The sequence below is a fragment of the Acanthochromis polyacanthus genome, chromosome 9 (genome assembly GCF_021347895.1).
Source record: "Acanthochromis polyacanthus isolate Apoly-LR-REF ecotype Palm Island chromosome 9, KAUST_Apoly_ChrSc, whole genome shotgun sequence".
NCBI lineage: Eukaryota > Metazoa > Chordata > Actinopteri > Pomacentridae > Acanthochromis > Acanthochromis polyacanthus.
The window spans coordinates 13,381,061-13,398,859 of record NC_067121.1 but is presented as its reverse complement, the minus strand read 5'-3'; the positions used below and the strand labels follow the sequence as shown (position 1 = coordinate 13,398,859).

Sequence of the window (17,799 nt, the reverse complement as noted above, 5' to 3'; positions counted from 1 at the left end):
TGTTCCACTCCCTCCGGCTGAGGAGAGGTCCCATGCCATTGCACTCCCTCCGGCTGAGGAGAGATCCCGTGCCGTTCCACTCCCTCCGGCTGAGGAGAGGCCCCGAGCCGCCTCACTCCTTTCGACTCCAGAGGGGCCCATTGCCCCGTCTTCGGTGCCTGTGGGGCCCATTGCCCCGTCTTCGGTGCCTGTGGGGCCCATTGCCCCGTCTTCGGTGCCTGTGGGGCCCATTGCCCCGTCTTCGGTTCCTGTGGGGCCCATCGCCCCGTCTTCGGTTCCTGAGGGGCCCATCGCCCCGTCTCCTGTCCTTGTGGGGGCCATCGCCCCGTCTCCGGCCCTTACGGGCCCCGCGGCCTTAGAGGAGCTTAACGCTCCCCCCGCGGCCTTAGAGGAGCTTAACGCCCCCCCCGCGGCCTTGGAAGAGCTACAGGCTCCCGCTGCAGCGTCTAAGGAGCAACAGGCTCCCGCTGCAGTCTTCAAAGAGCTAAAAGCTCCATCTGCCGCCAAGAGGCGCTCCGCCTCCTCTGCAGCCTTAAAGAGGCGCTCCGCCTCCTCTGCAGCCTTAGAGAGGTGCTCCGCCTCCTCTGCAGCCTTAGGGAGGCGCTCCGCCTCCTCTGTAGCCTTAAGGAGGCGTCCGCCTCCTCCGTTTCCTTGAAGAGGCGTAGCGCCTCCTCGGCAGCCTTGGGGGGACATAGCTCCTCCTCGGCAGCCTTGAGGGGGCGTAGTACCTCTCCCCAACACCTGCTGAGACTTTGTGCCTCTTCAAAACCCTGTGGTTCCCCTGCAGGAGTGGTCTCTCCTGTCCTGTCCCTCCAGTCCTTTTTTTTTTCCCTCCTGTCCCTTCTGTCCTCTCGGTCCCTCCAGTCCTTTTAGTCCCTCCTGTCCCTCCTGACCTTTCAGTTCCTTCTGTCCCTCCAGTCCTTTTAGTCCCTCCTGACCTTTCAGTTCCTTCTGTCCCTCCAGGTCTTTTAGTCCTTCCAGTCCCTCCAGTCCTGTCAGTCCCTCCTGTCCCTCCAGCCCTTTCAGTCCCTTTCCAGTCCAGTCCAGCCCTGTTCCAGGAGGGGCCTTCAGTTAAGTCCCTACCTTGGGAGGAACTTCTGGCTCCAGTCCTGTCCCTGGAGGGGGCTCCGGCTCCGCCCCCGGAGGGGCCGCCTGTTTCGGCTCCGCTCCCGGAGGGGCCGCCGGCTCCGGCTCCTGCTCCGGCTCCACCCCTGGAGGGGCCACCAGAGGGGCCACCGGCTCCAGCTCCACCCCCAGCCCGATCCCCAGAGGTGTCCCAACGTCGCCAGTTTCCAGTCCTGCCACCGGCCTGATCCCCGGAGGGTCCCCGGAGGGCCTGCTGCCGGTTCCCAGCCCGGCCTCCAGAGGGTCCCCGTCGGGTCCGCTGCCGGTTCCCAGCCCGGCCTCCAGAAGGCCCCCGTCGGGCCCGCTGCTGGGTTCCCAGCCCAGCCTCCAGAAGGCCCCCGTCGGGCCCGCTGCTGGGTTCCCAGCCCAGCCTCCAGAAGGCCCCCGTCGGGCCCGCTGCTGGGTTCCCAGCCCAGCCTCCAGAAGGCCCCCGTCGGGCCCGCTGCTGGTTCCCAGCCCGGCCTCCAGAAGGCCTCAACCGACTCAGCAGCTGGTTCCCAGTCCGGAGGACCTCCGTCGGCCTGGCTATCAGTTCCCTGTCCAGCCCCCGGGCCGTCTTCCGGAGCAGTCCTTTCAGCCTGTCTGACTCCAGCCTGTCCAGCCCCGGCCTGTCCAGCCCCTGGGCCGTCCTCCGGAGTGGTCCCTTTAGCCTGTCCGGCTCCAGCCTGTCCAGTCCCGGCCTGTCCAGCCCCTGAACCTTCCTCTGACATTGTCCCTCCCACCCACCCGTCCCCAGCCCGCCCGTCCCTCGGGCTGCCACCCGGAGCGGTCCCTCCTGCTGGATCTCTGCCGGTCCCGGGGTCACCCGCCGGCACCACAACCGGTCAAGTGTGTGCCAGGAGGGGTGGGGGGTGGGGGGGTATTGGGGGGCAGGGACTGTCACGGCCCTCCTGCTCCAGTGATCTGGCTCGTCAAGCCAACAACGAGCGGCCGTGCTTCCTGCACAGCCGGCACGAATTTCAATCAGTGGCTGATAAAAGCCTGGCTCTGCCAAGACACAGACGCTGGAACATTGCTGCATACCACATGCTTCTCTGTTGAATTACCCTGCCAGCTCTGCCGTTCCACCTCCATCTGCTCCCGGACTCTCTGCTCCTCAGCCATCATTACGTCCCCCACCTCCGGCTCCCTCTGCTCTGCTCCTCGACCTCGTCTCCCGTTCTCTGGACTCTTAGTGAGTTTCCTCCTTTGTTTGTTTAGTTTATGCTTAGCTTTTACCTCAGCCTTCGAGTCCACCCTTAGTTCAATTCAGTTTAGTTTCTCCACTCCGTTACTTTCCCCCGCTTCCTTGATTAAGAGTTTCTGTTATTTATATATTTATATTTGTTTATTAAATCATTATTCATTCACCCACCTGTCTGTGCCTGCTGCTTGGGTTCGCTCACCGGTCCGTGACACCTGCTGAGGATTTCTGTTTTCACCTTGATAAGCCGAAGTTGTCAGCTAGAGTGCAGCCACTCGAACAGTTTGTTGTGGCAATGTAGAGAATCCTTCATGATCCTGTTCACCCTGGCCACGCTCCTCCTGGTGTGAATATCCTGGAGGGAGGGGAGTGTTGTACTCAGACTGTATATAAAGGGCCTGGCTCCAAAAATGAAGCCAACACGGTAGTGTCAGAAACTTGCAATATCAAACTGTCCGCCAGGAGCTGGCTCCAAAAAGCTCTGGCTCCATGGACCGCAATTCATCACGGGAAAAACTAAAATTTGATAGACTGCTTTTCTATGGCTCAGGATTTTTTTTTTTTTGTCAGTTTTCATGGTCAGAATGAGAGATCAGATGGCTGATCTTAAAATAAATTGGTGTTGAAGTTTTTATAGAGCCTTAAAGTTTTGTGGAGCCAGGGGGAGTGGTTTCTTAATTGACAGTCTGGTCTGGAATGATTGACAGGTTGTCTGGAAGAGGCAGCGGAGACTCTGCTCTCCTCGTTTGGATTAATTCTGATATAACTGTTGGTTTATTTATTGGTGGAGCAGCAGAACCTTTTCCACAGACAGTTTTTCTGCCTGTTGGGTTGTTTTAACCAGTTTTCTAACTTCGGCTGATGCTACCAGCAGACACTGAAAGGACTCTGATAGTTTGGTAAGTAAATGTTTATTTCTTATCATGTCACTTTTAATGCATTTTATATGCAGCTGTAGTGTCAGATATAATGTGTCCCTTGCACTGCAGATGTCGATGGAGTTTATTTGTGTGTGTGTGTGTTGACCAGAGAAGAGAGTTAGTATCCAGTAAACATTAGGGTTTAATGTGAGTTAACGATGATAGCCGAGCTAGCTGCTCAGTCGTAGCCTGATTAAAAGTAACATAGCATTAAGCTAACAATGTTTGTGTTGAGTTTCATGTGAACGGCTGAAGTGCGTTGTGTTAGTGTAATGTGGTGCATTTAGTTACAGTTTTTCACAATTGCTGAAACACTTTTCTTGAAACTTCCACCCATTTTCTCAAAACCTTAAACACAAATCCAAAAATTCAAACTACATTCACAAAACCTCAGACTTTTCTGTCAAAATCAAACTATCACCTCAAAACCAGTTCTCCTGTGTTCAAAACCAAACTATGCATTCAGATCTTACACACAGCAAGTAAAAACATGTTTTCCTCAGATCATTCATTAGACACTACATGAAATAACTTATGACACAGCACACAGTCCATGTAGTGAACAGAAAATGTTTATTTTACTGTAAATGCATTTAGCAAAAAAAAAAAAAATCGAAGTCAAAGTGATATCTAAATTCACTTTCATAACAAAAATAAATACAAAACAAACTAAAGCACACTACTGCATAGTCATGGTCATGGAGATTCAGTCTCCAACATCTTGTCTTTGTGCAGGGTCTGGCCAGAGGACTTCATCTACATCGCAGGCAATTTTTTCCCTTGCCAGACAATGGGGGAAGAACCCTCTGGTGTGCCAAACCCAGCCTTGACAAGACTCTGCAGTTATCACAGGCCTGTTCCATTGCCTCCAATAAATTTTCCCTGGTGTAGGGCTGTTGGTCATAGATAGCCTAACCATGCTAGACAACCCATGGCAATGAATTTAATTCTCTGCCAGGGTGGGTCTAGTTACCCTCCATAAGGCTCGAGGTTGGATGCTCCTAAAACTGGCCGGACCAATCACCATGAAGTGTAGAGTCAGAAGGCGGGCTTAACTAAGTGACGACAGAGGTGCGACGATTCTGACAGAAACAACCGGTGCACAATAAACAGTTATCTTTTGACTCGGCTTTGGCCACAGCCCTTAAAGATTTGAAGCTAAAATTCAACTTGAAAGATAAACAAAGGACGGCACTGAAGTGTTTCATTGAGAAGAAAGACGTATTTGGACTTATGCCGACGGGATATGGCAAATCCTTAATATACCAGTTGGCTCCGCTTGTTGGGAAGCTAATGGGACTTAGCCACAATCCGGCGCTCTAGGAACTACGTCAGCCTATTCGGTGCGCTGATTGGTTGTATACCTACCCAATTGCTGCAGAGTGATTTGAAAGACAACCTTTATGCCCGCCTCCCTCCCTGTCGAGCGTTCCTAGACCCTTGTGTCTTAAGAACTGGGTCTAGCGCAGCTAGGCTAGGTCATAGACCTTCCACCGCCATGCAGAGAAAAACTCTATTGGATTCAGGAAGGGGCTGTAGGGTGGAAGGAAAACCTTGATGAAGCGCTGGTTGTTAGTGAACCACTCACAAATCAGGACAGCATGGTGAAACCTCACATTGTCCCAAACTATGACATATATGGGATGCACTTCTTGCTGATTCTGCTGCTCACGTTCAGTCATAACGTTCTGTAGACCACCTAGAAATGCCAGGAGATATTCAGTGTTGTATGGCCCCAGGTTTGCATGACAGTGGAGCACCCCCCAGTTACTTATGGCTGCACAAAGGGTGACATTGCCACCACGCTGGCCAGGGACTTCCACAATGGCACGTTGACCAATTATGTTCCTGCCTCTCTGCCTCCTTTTTGCCAGATTGAACCCTGCTTCATCTGTAAAAATGTATTCATGGGGCCTTTCCATGGAATCCAGTTCAAAGACTCTCTATAAAAATAGATTTTAAAAAAGTAGTTTAGTACAGTAAGTAATACAGAAATATGGACTACTTCAGTAGTGTATTTACAGTATGCACTCCAGATTTACATACAACATAGTTTACAGTACTGTAAAAGGAGCAACTGCAACAACTAGCCTACAGTAACAGTCGGCCTCTGAGCAGAGAGTTGTACTGAAAGCATCAGTGCGGAAAGTGTGTGTAGGTTACACTTACCTGCACATACTGATATCACAGATCTTTGACTCTTGCAGAGTTGCGCTCAAAGGGTACCCTGTACACTTGTTTCATGCTGAGTCTGTTTCGTTGGAGGGCACGATCAATAGTTGACAGAGACACACTATTGATTCCATCAAAGTTGACATGGTCTTCAATCACTCTTTGCTGGATATCCCAGAGTCGGATGGCATTATGTTGAAGGACCATGTCAACAATGAGTCATTCTTGCTGTTTGGAGAACATAGAAGGCCTTCCTCCCTCATGTGGTCATCTTTCAATTCTACAAAGAGGAAAATGCACTTACAAACATATCCAGCCAGTAAAAACAGTATTGCAATGAGCATTACAGTACTTACAGTAAAGTACAGTAGTATTCTTGATGTCAAAAACATATACAGTAAATACATGTATGTCGAAGACACAATTACCTGTTGTCTTCTCTGAATGTCCTGATGATGCCGGCGACAGAGAACCTGCTCAAATTGGGTTGGACTCTTTGTCCTGCCTCTCTCATTGTCATCCCATGAACCAGGACATGGTGGACAATAGTTGCCCGAATTTCATCCGTGATGACTGTTCTAGGTCTTCCCCTTCCTTGTCCTCTTTCTCTGCCTCTTCCTCCTCGTCCACCACCTCTCACGCGAACTCTTCTGCCTCTCTGTATGTTTCCATCCATTGTCCATGGAAGCACATGTGCCACCTGTGCACTCTGAACTGGTTTTTATCCTTCCCACTTGGTCTGATCACATCATTAGAGACGTGTTCAATTTTGAGTTGTTGTGTGTAAAAGATGACAGCTGTGTTGGAGTTGTGTTCACATTTTGCTGCCAGTGATTACAATTTTGCAAAAATGTTGTGAAATGTGTTTAGTGACTGAGAATGTGTCTAAGGTTTTGCAAAAAAGAGCAGATGAGTTTTGCAAACTAAGCATAAGACCTGAACAGTGTTTAAATTTTTGCCAAAAGAGTGTTTGATTCGAAAAATGAGTTTAGGCCACTGAGAATTTGGTTCAGAGAATGGGGTTTAGTGTTTTAGCAATTGTGAAAAATTGTAATAAAACTGTCAGTGGAGATGCTGGTTCACATGACTGTAACAATTAGAAAACCTAAATGTGATTAAAACCGTAACGTTAAGGTTCTGTGTTGTCAGTCGTCCTGAATATCTGCTGAGTCTCTGAAGTTAAACTGGAGAAAACAGTAAATCTACTCTCTAGCTGTTTACGTTGTTTAATGATTGATTCACGTTGTACTTCCTGCAGTGTAGATTGGAAAAATAAACTCCCAGAATATGACGAAAGTAATGATTAACGCAACAGTTATTACATTTAAACAACAGAGAAGCTGAAGAATAAAATCCTCTCTCCTAAAGCTGAAGTGACTACAGGCCTTTCTGTCTTTCAGTACTTGGAAAGTTTTCCAATAACTATGACACAGGAAATCTTTCCAGGGTCACTTTCAAATGAACCTCTGCTGTTGATGCTGATACTGTGACGTCTCTCTTCATCTCAGGTGTCTCATGTTCACTATGAAAGATAAAGAAGGAGACTGAATGGACCACATCCTCAGTGAACCACTTCCTGTTTAGCTTTAACTTACAGAAGGACAGACTAACTCTTTCAGCTGTTCATTATTCTCTGTTCTAAGAATTCAGAGGGTCTATTTATCACCTTTAGCTTCATCTCTGCTGTTGTTACAGAAATACAATATAAAAAGTCCATATACTTAAAGCAGATATGTTGTATTAAAACAACACATTTCAAGAGCTTCATTATTACCTTTACTGCACATTTAAAAACTGCATTATTTACCAATACTGAACTGAAAGATGTGTAGACACATGTAATAAATGGATGAAATAAATATTGTGTTGCTGACAGTGAAATGGAAAAATGTGACAGTGTAAGTAATTTTTGGGAACCCCTGGGAGACCACTCAGAACAGCGGAAAGCAGATCAACAGCATTTATTGCACAGTCTCCTATTTACAATCGCCAGCACTCACTGCAGAATGGAGGGAATTGGGTCAGGCTCCAGAGAGCGGCAGTCCAGGTGGCCCTCTTCGGCCAGTCAGGGCAGTTCAGGGAGTGGTGAAGGGTCCACGCCCTTAGTTGGCTAGGGCGGCAGGGGTCCAGTCCTTCACTCAAGGACGGCAGGGGGAGAACACTGGTTGCTCTGGTGGCTGGTGGGCTCTCTAGGACTCATGCCTCCCGAGGCTGTCCTTGAAATGAGTAGTATGATCCGCCGTCCCCTGCCATGTGAAGCTGGTCTTTATAGCAGCAGATGGAAATGCACTACAGGTGTGGAACTCCCGCAGCTGCGACCAATCCACTGATTAACAGCTGCAGAGAGCTCCACAGACCGGCGACAGACCGGCAGGGGAACAGGCGGCCAAAAGAGGAGGCAGGGCCGAGCCCAGCCTGTAACAAAAAATTGAACAGTCACAGGACAAGATGTATTATGAAAGGAGCTGAATCTGCAGCATTATTGTTATTACTGGAAGGATGAGGAGGACATCAGTGCTGCTATTCCTCACAGCGATGAAGGAGAAAAGACTTCAGACAACCACAGCTGGATGTTCCTGTTCTTTGGAGCTCTCAGTCCATCAGACTAGATGTTCACAATGATCCAGACCAAGGCTGGAAGGAAAATACACTAAGAGTGAGGAAAAGATCTACAAGGTTCTTTCACTCCAACTGCTGGAACATTTAATATCAGAGTGAACACATCAGGATATGAATGGAACACGATGGAGTGTTGTATTTTGGTTCTTTTTTTGATCTTCTGGAAATGATTGTTTTCCTGGTTGAGGCTATAGACCATTTTACTGCATTAGATGGACAATACAGTTTATTCTCGTTTCTTTTAATGTATCATGAGCATTAACATGAACTCCACACAGTTATCTGACCATACACTGTTGTAGAGGAAAAAATGTCTTAAACAAAGAACATTAACTCAGAACTAAACAGAGATTAACATTCATCAGTAACAGTTCTGTGGAAGAACATAAACAGATTTATTTATCTGCTGATCATTAAAACAGCAGTTATCAATCCATTATGATTAATCAGCTGTGACCTGCAGGATACTTAGCTGCAGCTTACAGTTAACTAGTTTATGGCACTGACTAACCTGATTTAGCATCAGCGTTAACACTCAATTAGGAAACGTAATCTCAGATTTACAGAACAATTTTAAAACACAATGTTAGAACATGGCTGCACAGTGGAGTAGTGGTGAGCACTCTCGCCTTGCAGCAAGAAGATCCCCCGGTTCACCGGCCTGGGATCTTTCTGCATGGAGTTTGCATGTTCTGCCTGTGGGTTTTCTCCAGGCACTCCGGCTTCCTCCCACAGTCCAAAAATATGCTGAGGTTAATTGGTTACTCTAAAATGTCCCTGTGAATGTGAGAGTGATTGTTTGTCTGTATATGTAGCCCTGTGACAGACTGGCAACCTGTCCCTGCCTTTGCCCGGGTCAGCTGGGATAGGCTCCAGCACCCCCCGCAACCCAAGTGAGGATAGAGCAGTGTATAGAGAATGGATGGATGGATGTTAGAACATGTTTATATCAGAGGCTATATTGTTAGGCAGTCTGTAACTTCACTGCTTTATATGTGATATTGTCCCGATATAGAGAAGAGTACAACAAAGATGACTTTAATACTTACCTGTAGAATTTAGCACTACTTGTTAACGTTGTTAGCAGCAGCGTCAGTAAACAGAAGCCATAAATGTGGGAGGGGCAGAGAGTCCTTGGCTCTCAGTTAGTCTGACCAATCGCTTGCTCGCCGGTTCCGCCCTCTGAGAATGTTGTTGACATCACTGGCTCCAAAAATCCAAGATCTCAACCAGGAGGAGGTTTCATTTTCTCAGTGCAGAAACCAACGGGTGCCGTCAAGGGTGCTACGTCCATCTTTATAAACAGTCTATGGTTGTACCCAGAGCCCTAGAGATAGTAAGAGTTGCGACACTCCCATAGGGTGCCGTTGTACGCTTTCTTTCGGTCTACTTCCGGGTTGTGGAGGCTTGTTTAGTTCCAAGCACCGCTTCGACAGTGATAGCCACAGTTCATTTGCACTGCAGGTCGTTGAGTATATGTGGAGGTAAGTTGATGAAATGCCTACCTCTTTTGAATTGTCAACTGCCTATATTTTATCAGAGGCTCTTTATGATGCATATGCTGAGCTTTATTTGTATTTGTGCAGCGTAATTATATATATTTTTTATCTTGGTAGACGACCGAATTTCTGCTACTTTTTTTAGCTCGACTCTGCTGTTAGCTGTGAAGTTATCTCCAGGGATATATTGATGGATTAATTGTTGATGAGTCGCTACCTCTTTTTAATTTTAACGTCTTTATATTATATCAGAAGCCCTTTGTGGTGCATACATTTATCTGTATTTGTGAATATTGGCAGATGACCGACTTTCAGGCATTGCCATGTGCTTGTTAGCTCTTCTTTGAAAGCTCCCTAGCTACATCGCTACCTCTTTTTAATTGTCAAGACTACGTCCTTTATATGAGACCCTTTATAATGCATAAACTTATACTTGTAAGTATTTAACAAATATATTTATTAATATCTATCGTATCTATCTATCCGCCAGTATCCCGAGAGCCCTCACTGAAGACACGAAGACCCTCATTGTTTCTCCCATTGTCAATAAAACATACTATTTCATTCATCAAAGCATAATGAGTTGTTATTCTTGAATATATATTTTGTGTATGTCTTAAAATGGTTATAGTGAGTCAACTCCTGCCTCATCAGAAGTGGCTGGACACTATCTGCTGAATGGACTGTTGTTACTCTGCTTTTCAATAACTCCCAGACTACGGGTAAGTGAATCAGAGAAATATAGACATTGTCTGGAAATACAATAATCCAGCTGGGCAAAAATTAACCTCTTCAATCATCTTACATTTCTGTGTAAAAGTTGATTTTCCATGCTAACACGAATGTGAAACATTCCCTCCAAAACCCCAAAAGTCTCTTTAATATGTCACCTTACGGCTCAAAATGTAAAACTGACATTTACATACATACTCCAATGAATTAATAATCAAACAAATACTTGGAGGTGTGATTTTATTCCTTTTTTTACCGTGAAATCGCCGCTCTCAGTCCCATAGAAGGAAATGACAGCGCTGCCTGTTTGGAACTATTCAGGCTTACATGAACCACGTGACCGCCCCGCTGCGAGAGCATGAGTGTCGCAACTCTTACTATCTCTAGAGCTCTGGTTGTACCCATGGTACGCTCTGCTGACATCAGCACCCTCTGCTTGGCTCATTGGTCACGAACAGTGCTGTTTCCGTACCACTGGTTGATGAGGTGTTTCTGCCCACATGGACCACCTGAGTTCTATCTGGCAGAAAGTGAAAGACCCAGGTACACAGGGAGGTGCTGAGCCCCAGGCTGGTCTTTTTGGTGTGGAATTTGGTGGGGACTATGGTGTTGAAGGCTGAATTAAAATCAGTGAACAGCAGACTCACATAGTTCCCGTCCTGCCATTCCAGCTGGGTGAGAGTTGTATGCAAAACCTGGGAGATGACATCGTCTGTAGATCAGTTTGGCTGATAAGCGAACTGAAGTGGGTCCACAGAATCAGGCAGCAACCAGCACCTCTTTAAATTCATCCATTATCTATACACTGCTTGATCCTCATTAGGGTTGCAGGGGAGCTGGAGCTTATTCCAGCTGACTTAGGGTGAAGGCAGGGAACACCCTGGACTGATCACCAGTCAGACAGTTTGGAATTACCAATTACCCTGAGTATGTTTTTGGACTGTGGGAGGAAGCCAGAGTACCCAAAGAAAATCCACACATACTCAGGGAGAACATGTAAACTCCACACAGACAGATCCCACGCCCAGACTGGGACAGGAGCCAGGAATTTGGTAGCTGCAAGGCAACAATGCTAACCACCAAGGAAATGTGCAGCCCCCTCTTTAAATCTCTAAACTCAGTTTGTTGTGGTGTGGTGTTTGCTAGTGAAATAATACTTAAGATTCTTTGATAATTTGATCAAATTATCAAAGACTTCCTGTGCAACGGGAAACGACAAAGATTAGTCCTACAAAAATCGGTGGACTGGAATTCCGAAGATGATTCTCACTTGGATTGATTAAAAATGGAGACATATATGATAGCTTTACACAGGGTTTGGATGCTTGTGTGGCACAGCCAGGCATTCTGCTCCTACATGATGGGCAAATGGCAACCTACCTAACTACCTAACTTCTGCAGTTTATGAACACTGGCTTTTCAACTACTCGCTGACTGGATCTTCTGCCTTGCTTCACCACAAGCTCTCCGCCTGCCTGCTCCACCTACCTTGTATCCTTATGCAGTTTGTGCTAAGCTCCCTGCACGCACACTTTTTACCACCATCTCAAGCACATTTTTCCACCAGCTCAATTATGGCCAAACCTTAGCCTAAAGTGTTGTGCTTTCTTCGACACTCGTCTTCCAATTATGCAAATATGCATTCCACTTGGTGGCTTAAGTGGTGACTCAAGTTCAGGACTCAAAGAAAGTGCCATGTGCAGGGATACTGTGTGCAAACATTGTAAGCCTTGTCTTAGGAAAAAAAATACTGCTCTGAACATTTCTCATCAGCAGATTTTAGTCGACCAGAATAAAACTTCTCATAGAGATGATTTAATAGACCTGAATAAGTGACAGGTGTCTCCTCCTCAGACCTGTGCAGTGGATGAGTGCAGTGTGACAGGACTCCATGCCCATCATCCCAGAGACTGTCTCTTCTATCTGAGAGACTGGGAACCTTCCAGATTGCAAGCTTTACTGAAGGTATGTGCATATACACAGATACATACATACACCCATCATCTGCTTGGGCTGTTTTAGAAATAGGAAAGCATAACAGCTGCTTAAGGCACCGCCAGCTTCAGGGATACAAGATAAAGGAGTTAATATCACAATTTATTTCTATGAGTGGTCTTTGTTTCACATAATAATAGTGTCATGAACGGGCAGGTGTGAACCCATGCAGCAGGCGACAGACAGGCAGAATGAATTAAATAGAATTTATTAAACAAAATATTAAACAAGAAATCACTCCATAAGGGAGGTGCAGGGAAATTAACAGGAAAAGGGTAAAACAAAACTAATTAAACTGAGGGCGATGGTGCAGGACTGTGGTGGAGGGTTAACTAATTCAAACAAAACTAAAAGCGACGGATTAGAGCCGTGATGAAAACCAAGCCAAACTAACAGTGAGTGGGGAAACTCACAAGGTGTCCAGGATGGGAATCGGGAAACCAGGTGGAGAGCAGAGCTGAGGGAGATGGCGGCAGAGACGGGGTGAGGACCCAGTAGTAGACGGACTGGGAGCAGACGGAAAAGGGAGGCGGAGTGGGCGAGGGATTCCGGGGTGAAGCGGAAGGACAGGGCCGGCAAGATGACTCACTGAGAATAGAGTTCAGATGACGGAGTGCGGGTGACGGGATGCAGCATGTAGCGGGGGTGGCAGACGAGGTGATCCAGGTATGTGGCAATGATGCAGCGGGGAATTGAGGGAAGTGCCAGGGTTTATACTGAGCAGATTGCTCTTGATTGTTCATCGCACTCAGCTGTGCTTCTCCCCAGCTGCTCCTAATCAGCTGAGTCAGCGCACTGGCACAGGAGAGGGTGTGACAAATAGTCAATCCCCAGATGGTGAAACTTGACTTTTCCACGCAACCCAGCTTAATGGAGTTGATGGAATTTAGTTTACGGTGTTCACTGCATTGAAATATGAGTGCACACATTTGTGGATAGTGTGCTGTAAATCAGAATCAGAATCGGTTTTATTGCCAAGTAGGTTTTTACACTTACAAGGAATTTTCTCTGGTGCTCTTGGTGCAAGTACAGATAAAATGAAATAAAATAGTAAGTAAAGAGATGTAGGAAACATGGATAAAATAGACAAGGTATATACAGTTCCTACGCAGTAGTAATTAATATAGTCAACAGAGCTGATTTGAAGTGGCACGGGCAGTGTTTATCAGCGATGCAGCAGAGGGGAAGAAGCTGTTCTTGTGGTGAGAGGTTTTAGTCCTGACGGACCGCAGCCTCCTCCCTGAGGGGAGGGGTTCAAAAAGTTTGTGTCCAGGGTGAGAGAGGTCGGCCAAGATCTTGGTTGTGCGCCTTAAAAGCCTAGAGGTGTACAGAACCTGGAGAGATGGCAGGTTACATCCGATCACCTTCTCAGCAGAGCGGATGATGCGCTGCAGCCTGCTCTTTTCCCAAGCGGTGGCCGCAGGGTACCAGACGGTGATGGAGGAGGAGAGGATGGACTCTATGATGGCCGTGTAGAAGTGGACCATCATAGTCTTTGGCAGGTTGAACTTCTTCAGCTGCCTCAGGAAGTACATCCTCTGCTGTGCCTTTTTGGTTATGGAGGTGATGTTCATCTCCCACTTCAGGTCCTGGGAGATGATGGATCCCAAAAAGCGGAAAGACTCCACGGTGAGCACTGTGGATTCAGAGAGCTTGATGGGAGCACGGGGGCCTGTGTTCCTCCTGAAGTCCACCACCATCTCCACTGTCTTCTGGGTGTTGAGCTCCAGGTTGTTCCTGCTGCACCAGGTCACCAGGTTGTCTACCTCCAGTCTGTAAGCAGACTTATCCCCATCAGAGATGAGTCCGATGAGGGTGGTGTCATCTGCAAACTTCAGGAGTTTGACGGACTGGTGCCTGGAGGTGCAGCTGTTGGTGTACAGGGAGAACAGCAGTGGGGAAAGAACGCATCCTTGAGGGGAGCCAGTGCTTATGGTCCTGGTCTCGGAGACTTGCTTCCCCAGCTTCACATGCTGCTTCATGTCAGACAGAAAGTCTGTGATCCATCTGCAGGTGGAGGCAGGCACACTCAGCTGGAGGAGCTTGTCCTGGAGCAGGGCAGGGATGACCATGTTAAAAGCAGAACTGAAATCTACAGACAGGATCTTGGTGTAGGTTCCTGCTGAGTCCAGGTGCCGCAGAATGAAGTAGAGAGCCAGGTTGACGGTGTCGTCTGCAGACCTGTTGGCTCTGTAGGCGAACTGCAGGGGGTCCAGAAGAGGGTCTGTGATGGCTTTTAGGTGGGGAAGCACAAGGCGCTCAAAAGACTTCATCACCACAGAGGTCAGAGCGACTCATTAAGTCCAGTGGGTCTTGGCTTCTTTGGGACAGGGATGATGGTGGAGGTCTTGAAACAGGCTGGAACATGGCATGTCTCCAGTAATTCATTAAAGATGTCAGTGAAGACTGGAGACAGCTGATCAGCACAGTGTTTCAGGGTGGAGGGGGAGACAGAGTCAGGTCCTGCTGCTTTGCGGGGGTTCTGCCTCTTGAATAGCCTGTTAACGTCTCTCTCCTGTATAGTGAGCTGGGTCTCTGGGCAGGGGTTGTCTGGAGTGTTGGACTGTGTGGAGCTCTGAGCCCCACATCTATCTATGGGAATTTAATGGGAATTTAATGTTGTAATGTGATGTGTTTATTAAAAAAAACATGTTCTCTATTTTGATTTATAGTTCTGTTTAATGTTGTGTTTTGCACCTCAGGGCCAGTGTAATAAGAAATCATGTTTCTTTGTCACACAGAATAATGGAGTAGCCTTCAACTCTGAACCTCCTCCTGTAACACAGACAGGTAGGCAAAAACCCCACGCACGTCTCCTTCCCTACTTTGCATTTTAACTTTTTATATTCCTGTCATGATATGTAAAATATTTTCTTTACTTTGAAATGTTTAGAGACCAGAGTACAAAAACATTTATCAAATTTCTAGTGCACTGTATGTGTGAAATATGACGATGTCCACCCCAAGTCCTGATCATCATTCAGCTCTCCTGTGATCCATAGTTTGTCTGTATTCAGAGCCAGTGAGCAACGGACTTTCACTATAATATTGTAGTGACCCTCTGTGTTGAATGAGTGAGACTTTATCTCGTTCTCTGGTCATTTATTGAACCTTCACACAGGCTACTATGGGCCGTAGTCAATGACAAAATAACTACAATAACCATATAACCGAGCTCCAAAATTAGCTGCTGTTCCCAGCTCTCTCTCACTCAAGAAGGTTATGCCAGCAGACAGATACTATTTTCTCGTTCAACACACATCGACACGGAGCAACACACATACTACTGCTGACTCTGAACCAGTCAGAGGTGAGCTAACTAAACATGGCATGTTCACTGACATTAGGTAAATCTCGAACTAAGCAGTAAAAATTGAAATGTCAACATCAGCAACATACCAGTCCATCACAATAATAATAATAATAATAATAATAATAAAAGAACTGCACTAATGTGCTATAAAAATAATTGTCGATGTTAATTAATTTATGTGTTAACGTGCCATAATAATAATACATTATCATTTATGAGTACATCTTTATGTTGAGTGATTACCTGATAGTTTCATTGGAGTTGAACTGCAGCTAAGTTAAATAAATGCTGCTGGGTGGTAATCGTGGTACCATGTGTCACACTAATGAGTATGCAACAAAATAATAATGTGATATGGCAAATATTGTGTTTCAAATCATTTTCATTTACTGGTCAGCAACTAACAAGATGTATTTAGGCATGTGGTCATGGTCAAGACAACTTGCTGAAGCTCAAACCGAGCATCAATATTCCTCAAAGTAGCCACCCTTAGCTTTCATTACTGCTTTGCAAACCTTTGGCCTTCTCTCAGTGAGCTTGTTGCTTGTCACCTGAAATGGTTTTCACTGTGTGCCTTGTCAAGGTTAATTTGTGGAATTTCTTGCCTTCTTAACAGGGTTGGTACACACAGTTGACAGCCCTGTTTGACAACTTTTAGAATCCATATGGCAAGAACCAGTCAGCTAAGTAAAGAGAAACAATAGTCCATCATTACTTTAAGAACTAAAGGCAACATGGCAACGAGGTAGACATGTCTTTACCAGCTCCAGCACATTTATTCTCTAATTATTGCGAAAACTTCAACTATACTTTCTTAGCTGGCTTTACTTAACACTCGCAAGACTATGCTTTTAGGATACTCCTTTAAGGACTGAAGAGGGATCATTTAATCCTCCTGTCCTGCTCTGTCTGCCCCGGAATGTGCATTATGCTAATCATGTGGCAACTTCTTGCAGGGAGAACAGTGGAAGGTGTGAACGGTGTGTGTGGGCGGGGGGTGGGAGGAAATATGCTCCCCCTTCCCAGGGGGGATTCTGCTCCTGCCCTGGGATGTGGACTGATCATTACGCTAATTATGTGGCAGCTTCTGGATGGGAGAACAGTGGAAGGTGTGGAAGGTGTGAAAGGTGTGTGTGGGCGGGGGGTGGGAGGAAATATGCTCCCCCTTCCCAGGGGGGATTGGCATAAAAAGTCTGAAAAACACTTTTGTGGTCATTAGCTACATTAGCTATATGAGACATACAAGATCCCAGTGGACAACCTGCCAGTTCGTCATCTGCTCCAAGACCTCTCCAAAAAAAAGATGCAGAGAAGATTCACTACTGAGCAGGCTTTGCAAATGATTCTGACTGAAACAAGCGCTTTTGACTCTGATGGAGAGGACATAGACCTTCAGTCAGATTCTGACTCGGAGCAGTTTTCGGGTAAGATTTCTCAAACATCAAATTTCTGTTTCAGAATACTTCACATTTAATTTCAAAGATTTTGTTCTTTTGGGGAATATTTTTTTAACTTCAAGATTTTTATTTTATTTTATTTATTTATTTATTTATTTATTTTTTACAAATTTCTAGATAAAAAATGACACATTTTAGATCAGAGGTCATCAATGTTTTCACAGAAGGAGCCCAAAAAATGTGAACTTCTGAACCAAGGGCCACAATACTGACAGAGTTCAGAATAGAGACAAACAGAACAATGAAAAGATGTGATATAATTTGACTCTTTTCTACATTGGTACATTTGTCTTTGCTAACGATATAAATTTGTTCAATTTGCAGAGGAAGACGCTCCTCCTCCCCAGAAGAGGACAAAACGGCTGGATACCGCACTAACGGAGACCGCAAAAGATGGCACAGTGTGGTGCAAGGAAGAGGTTGGACGACATCTGAAATTCGCTCCTATTGAACCTTACGCTGCAGAAGGAGAGCCAACACATGAAGCCAGAATAAGGATCAAAACTCGCCTTCAAAGCTTCCTCTGTTTTCTCACTCTCCAGATGCTTCGTACCATTCAAGCATGCACAATTGAGCATGCAAGGGAAACAGAGACTGTGGATTGGTTCATGGCTATTCCAGAACTAATGGCTTTCATTGCAGTTGTCATCTGGCGAGGGGTGACTAAGGTTCCATCATTGTCTGACAACTGGTCAGAGATGTATGGAAACAAACGGATTATGGAAACAATGAGTAGCGACCGCTTCAAAGACATAATGCAGCACCTACGGTTTGATAGCAAGAA

At 46.3% G+C, this 17,799-nt stretch overlaps 1 protein-coding gene across 3 annotated transcripts in view; it reads left to right on the top strand.

Annotated features, from left to right (window-relative positions):
• The window catches only part of LOC110971125 (E3 ubiquitin-protein ligase RNF31-like), an 89,273-nt gene that overhangs the window by 52,553 nt on the left and 18,921 nt on the right, over positions 1–17,799 (top strand). For all 3 annotated transcript variants that reach the window (XM_051953323.1, XM_051953321.1, XM_051953322.1), the window contains 2 exons: positions 12,105–12,215; positions 14,987–15,035. In XM_051953323.1, coding sequence (XP_051809283.1) covers positions 12,105–12,215; positions 14,987–15,035 — 160 coding nt within the window. The remainder of the gene's footprint in view (positions 1–12,104; positions 12,216–14,986; positions 15,036–17,799) is intronic.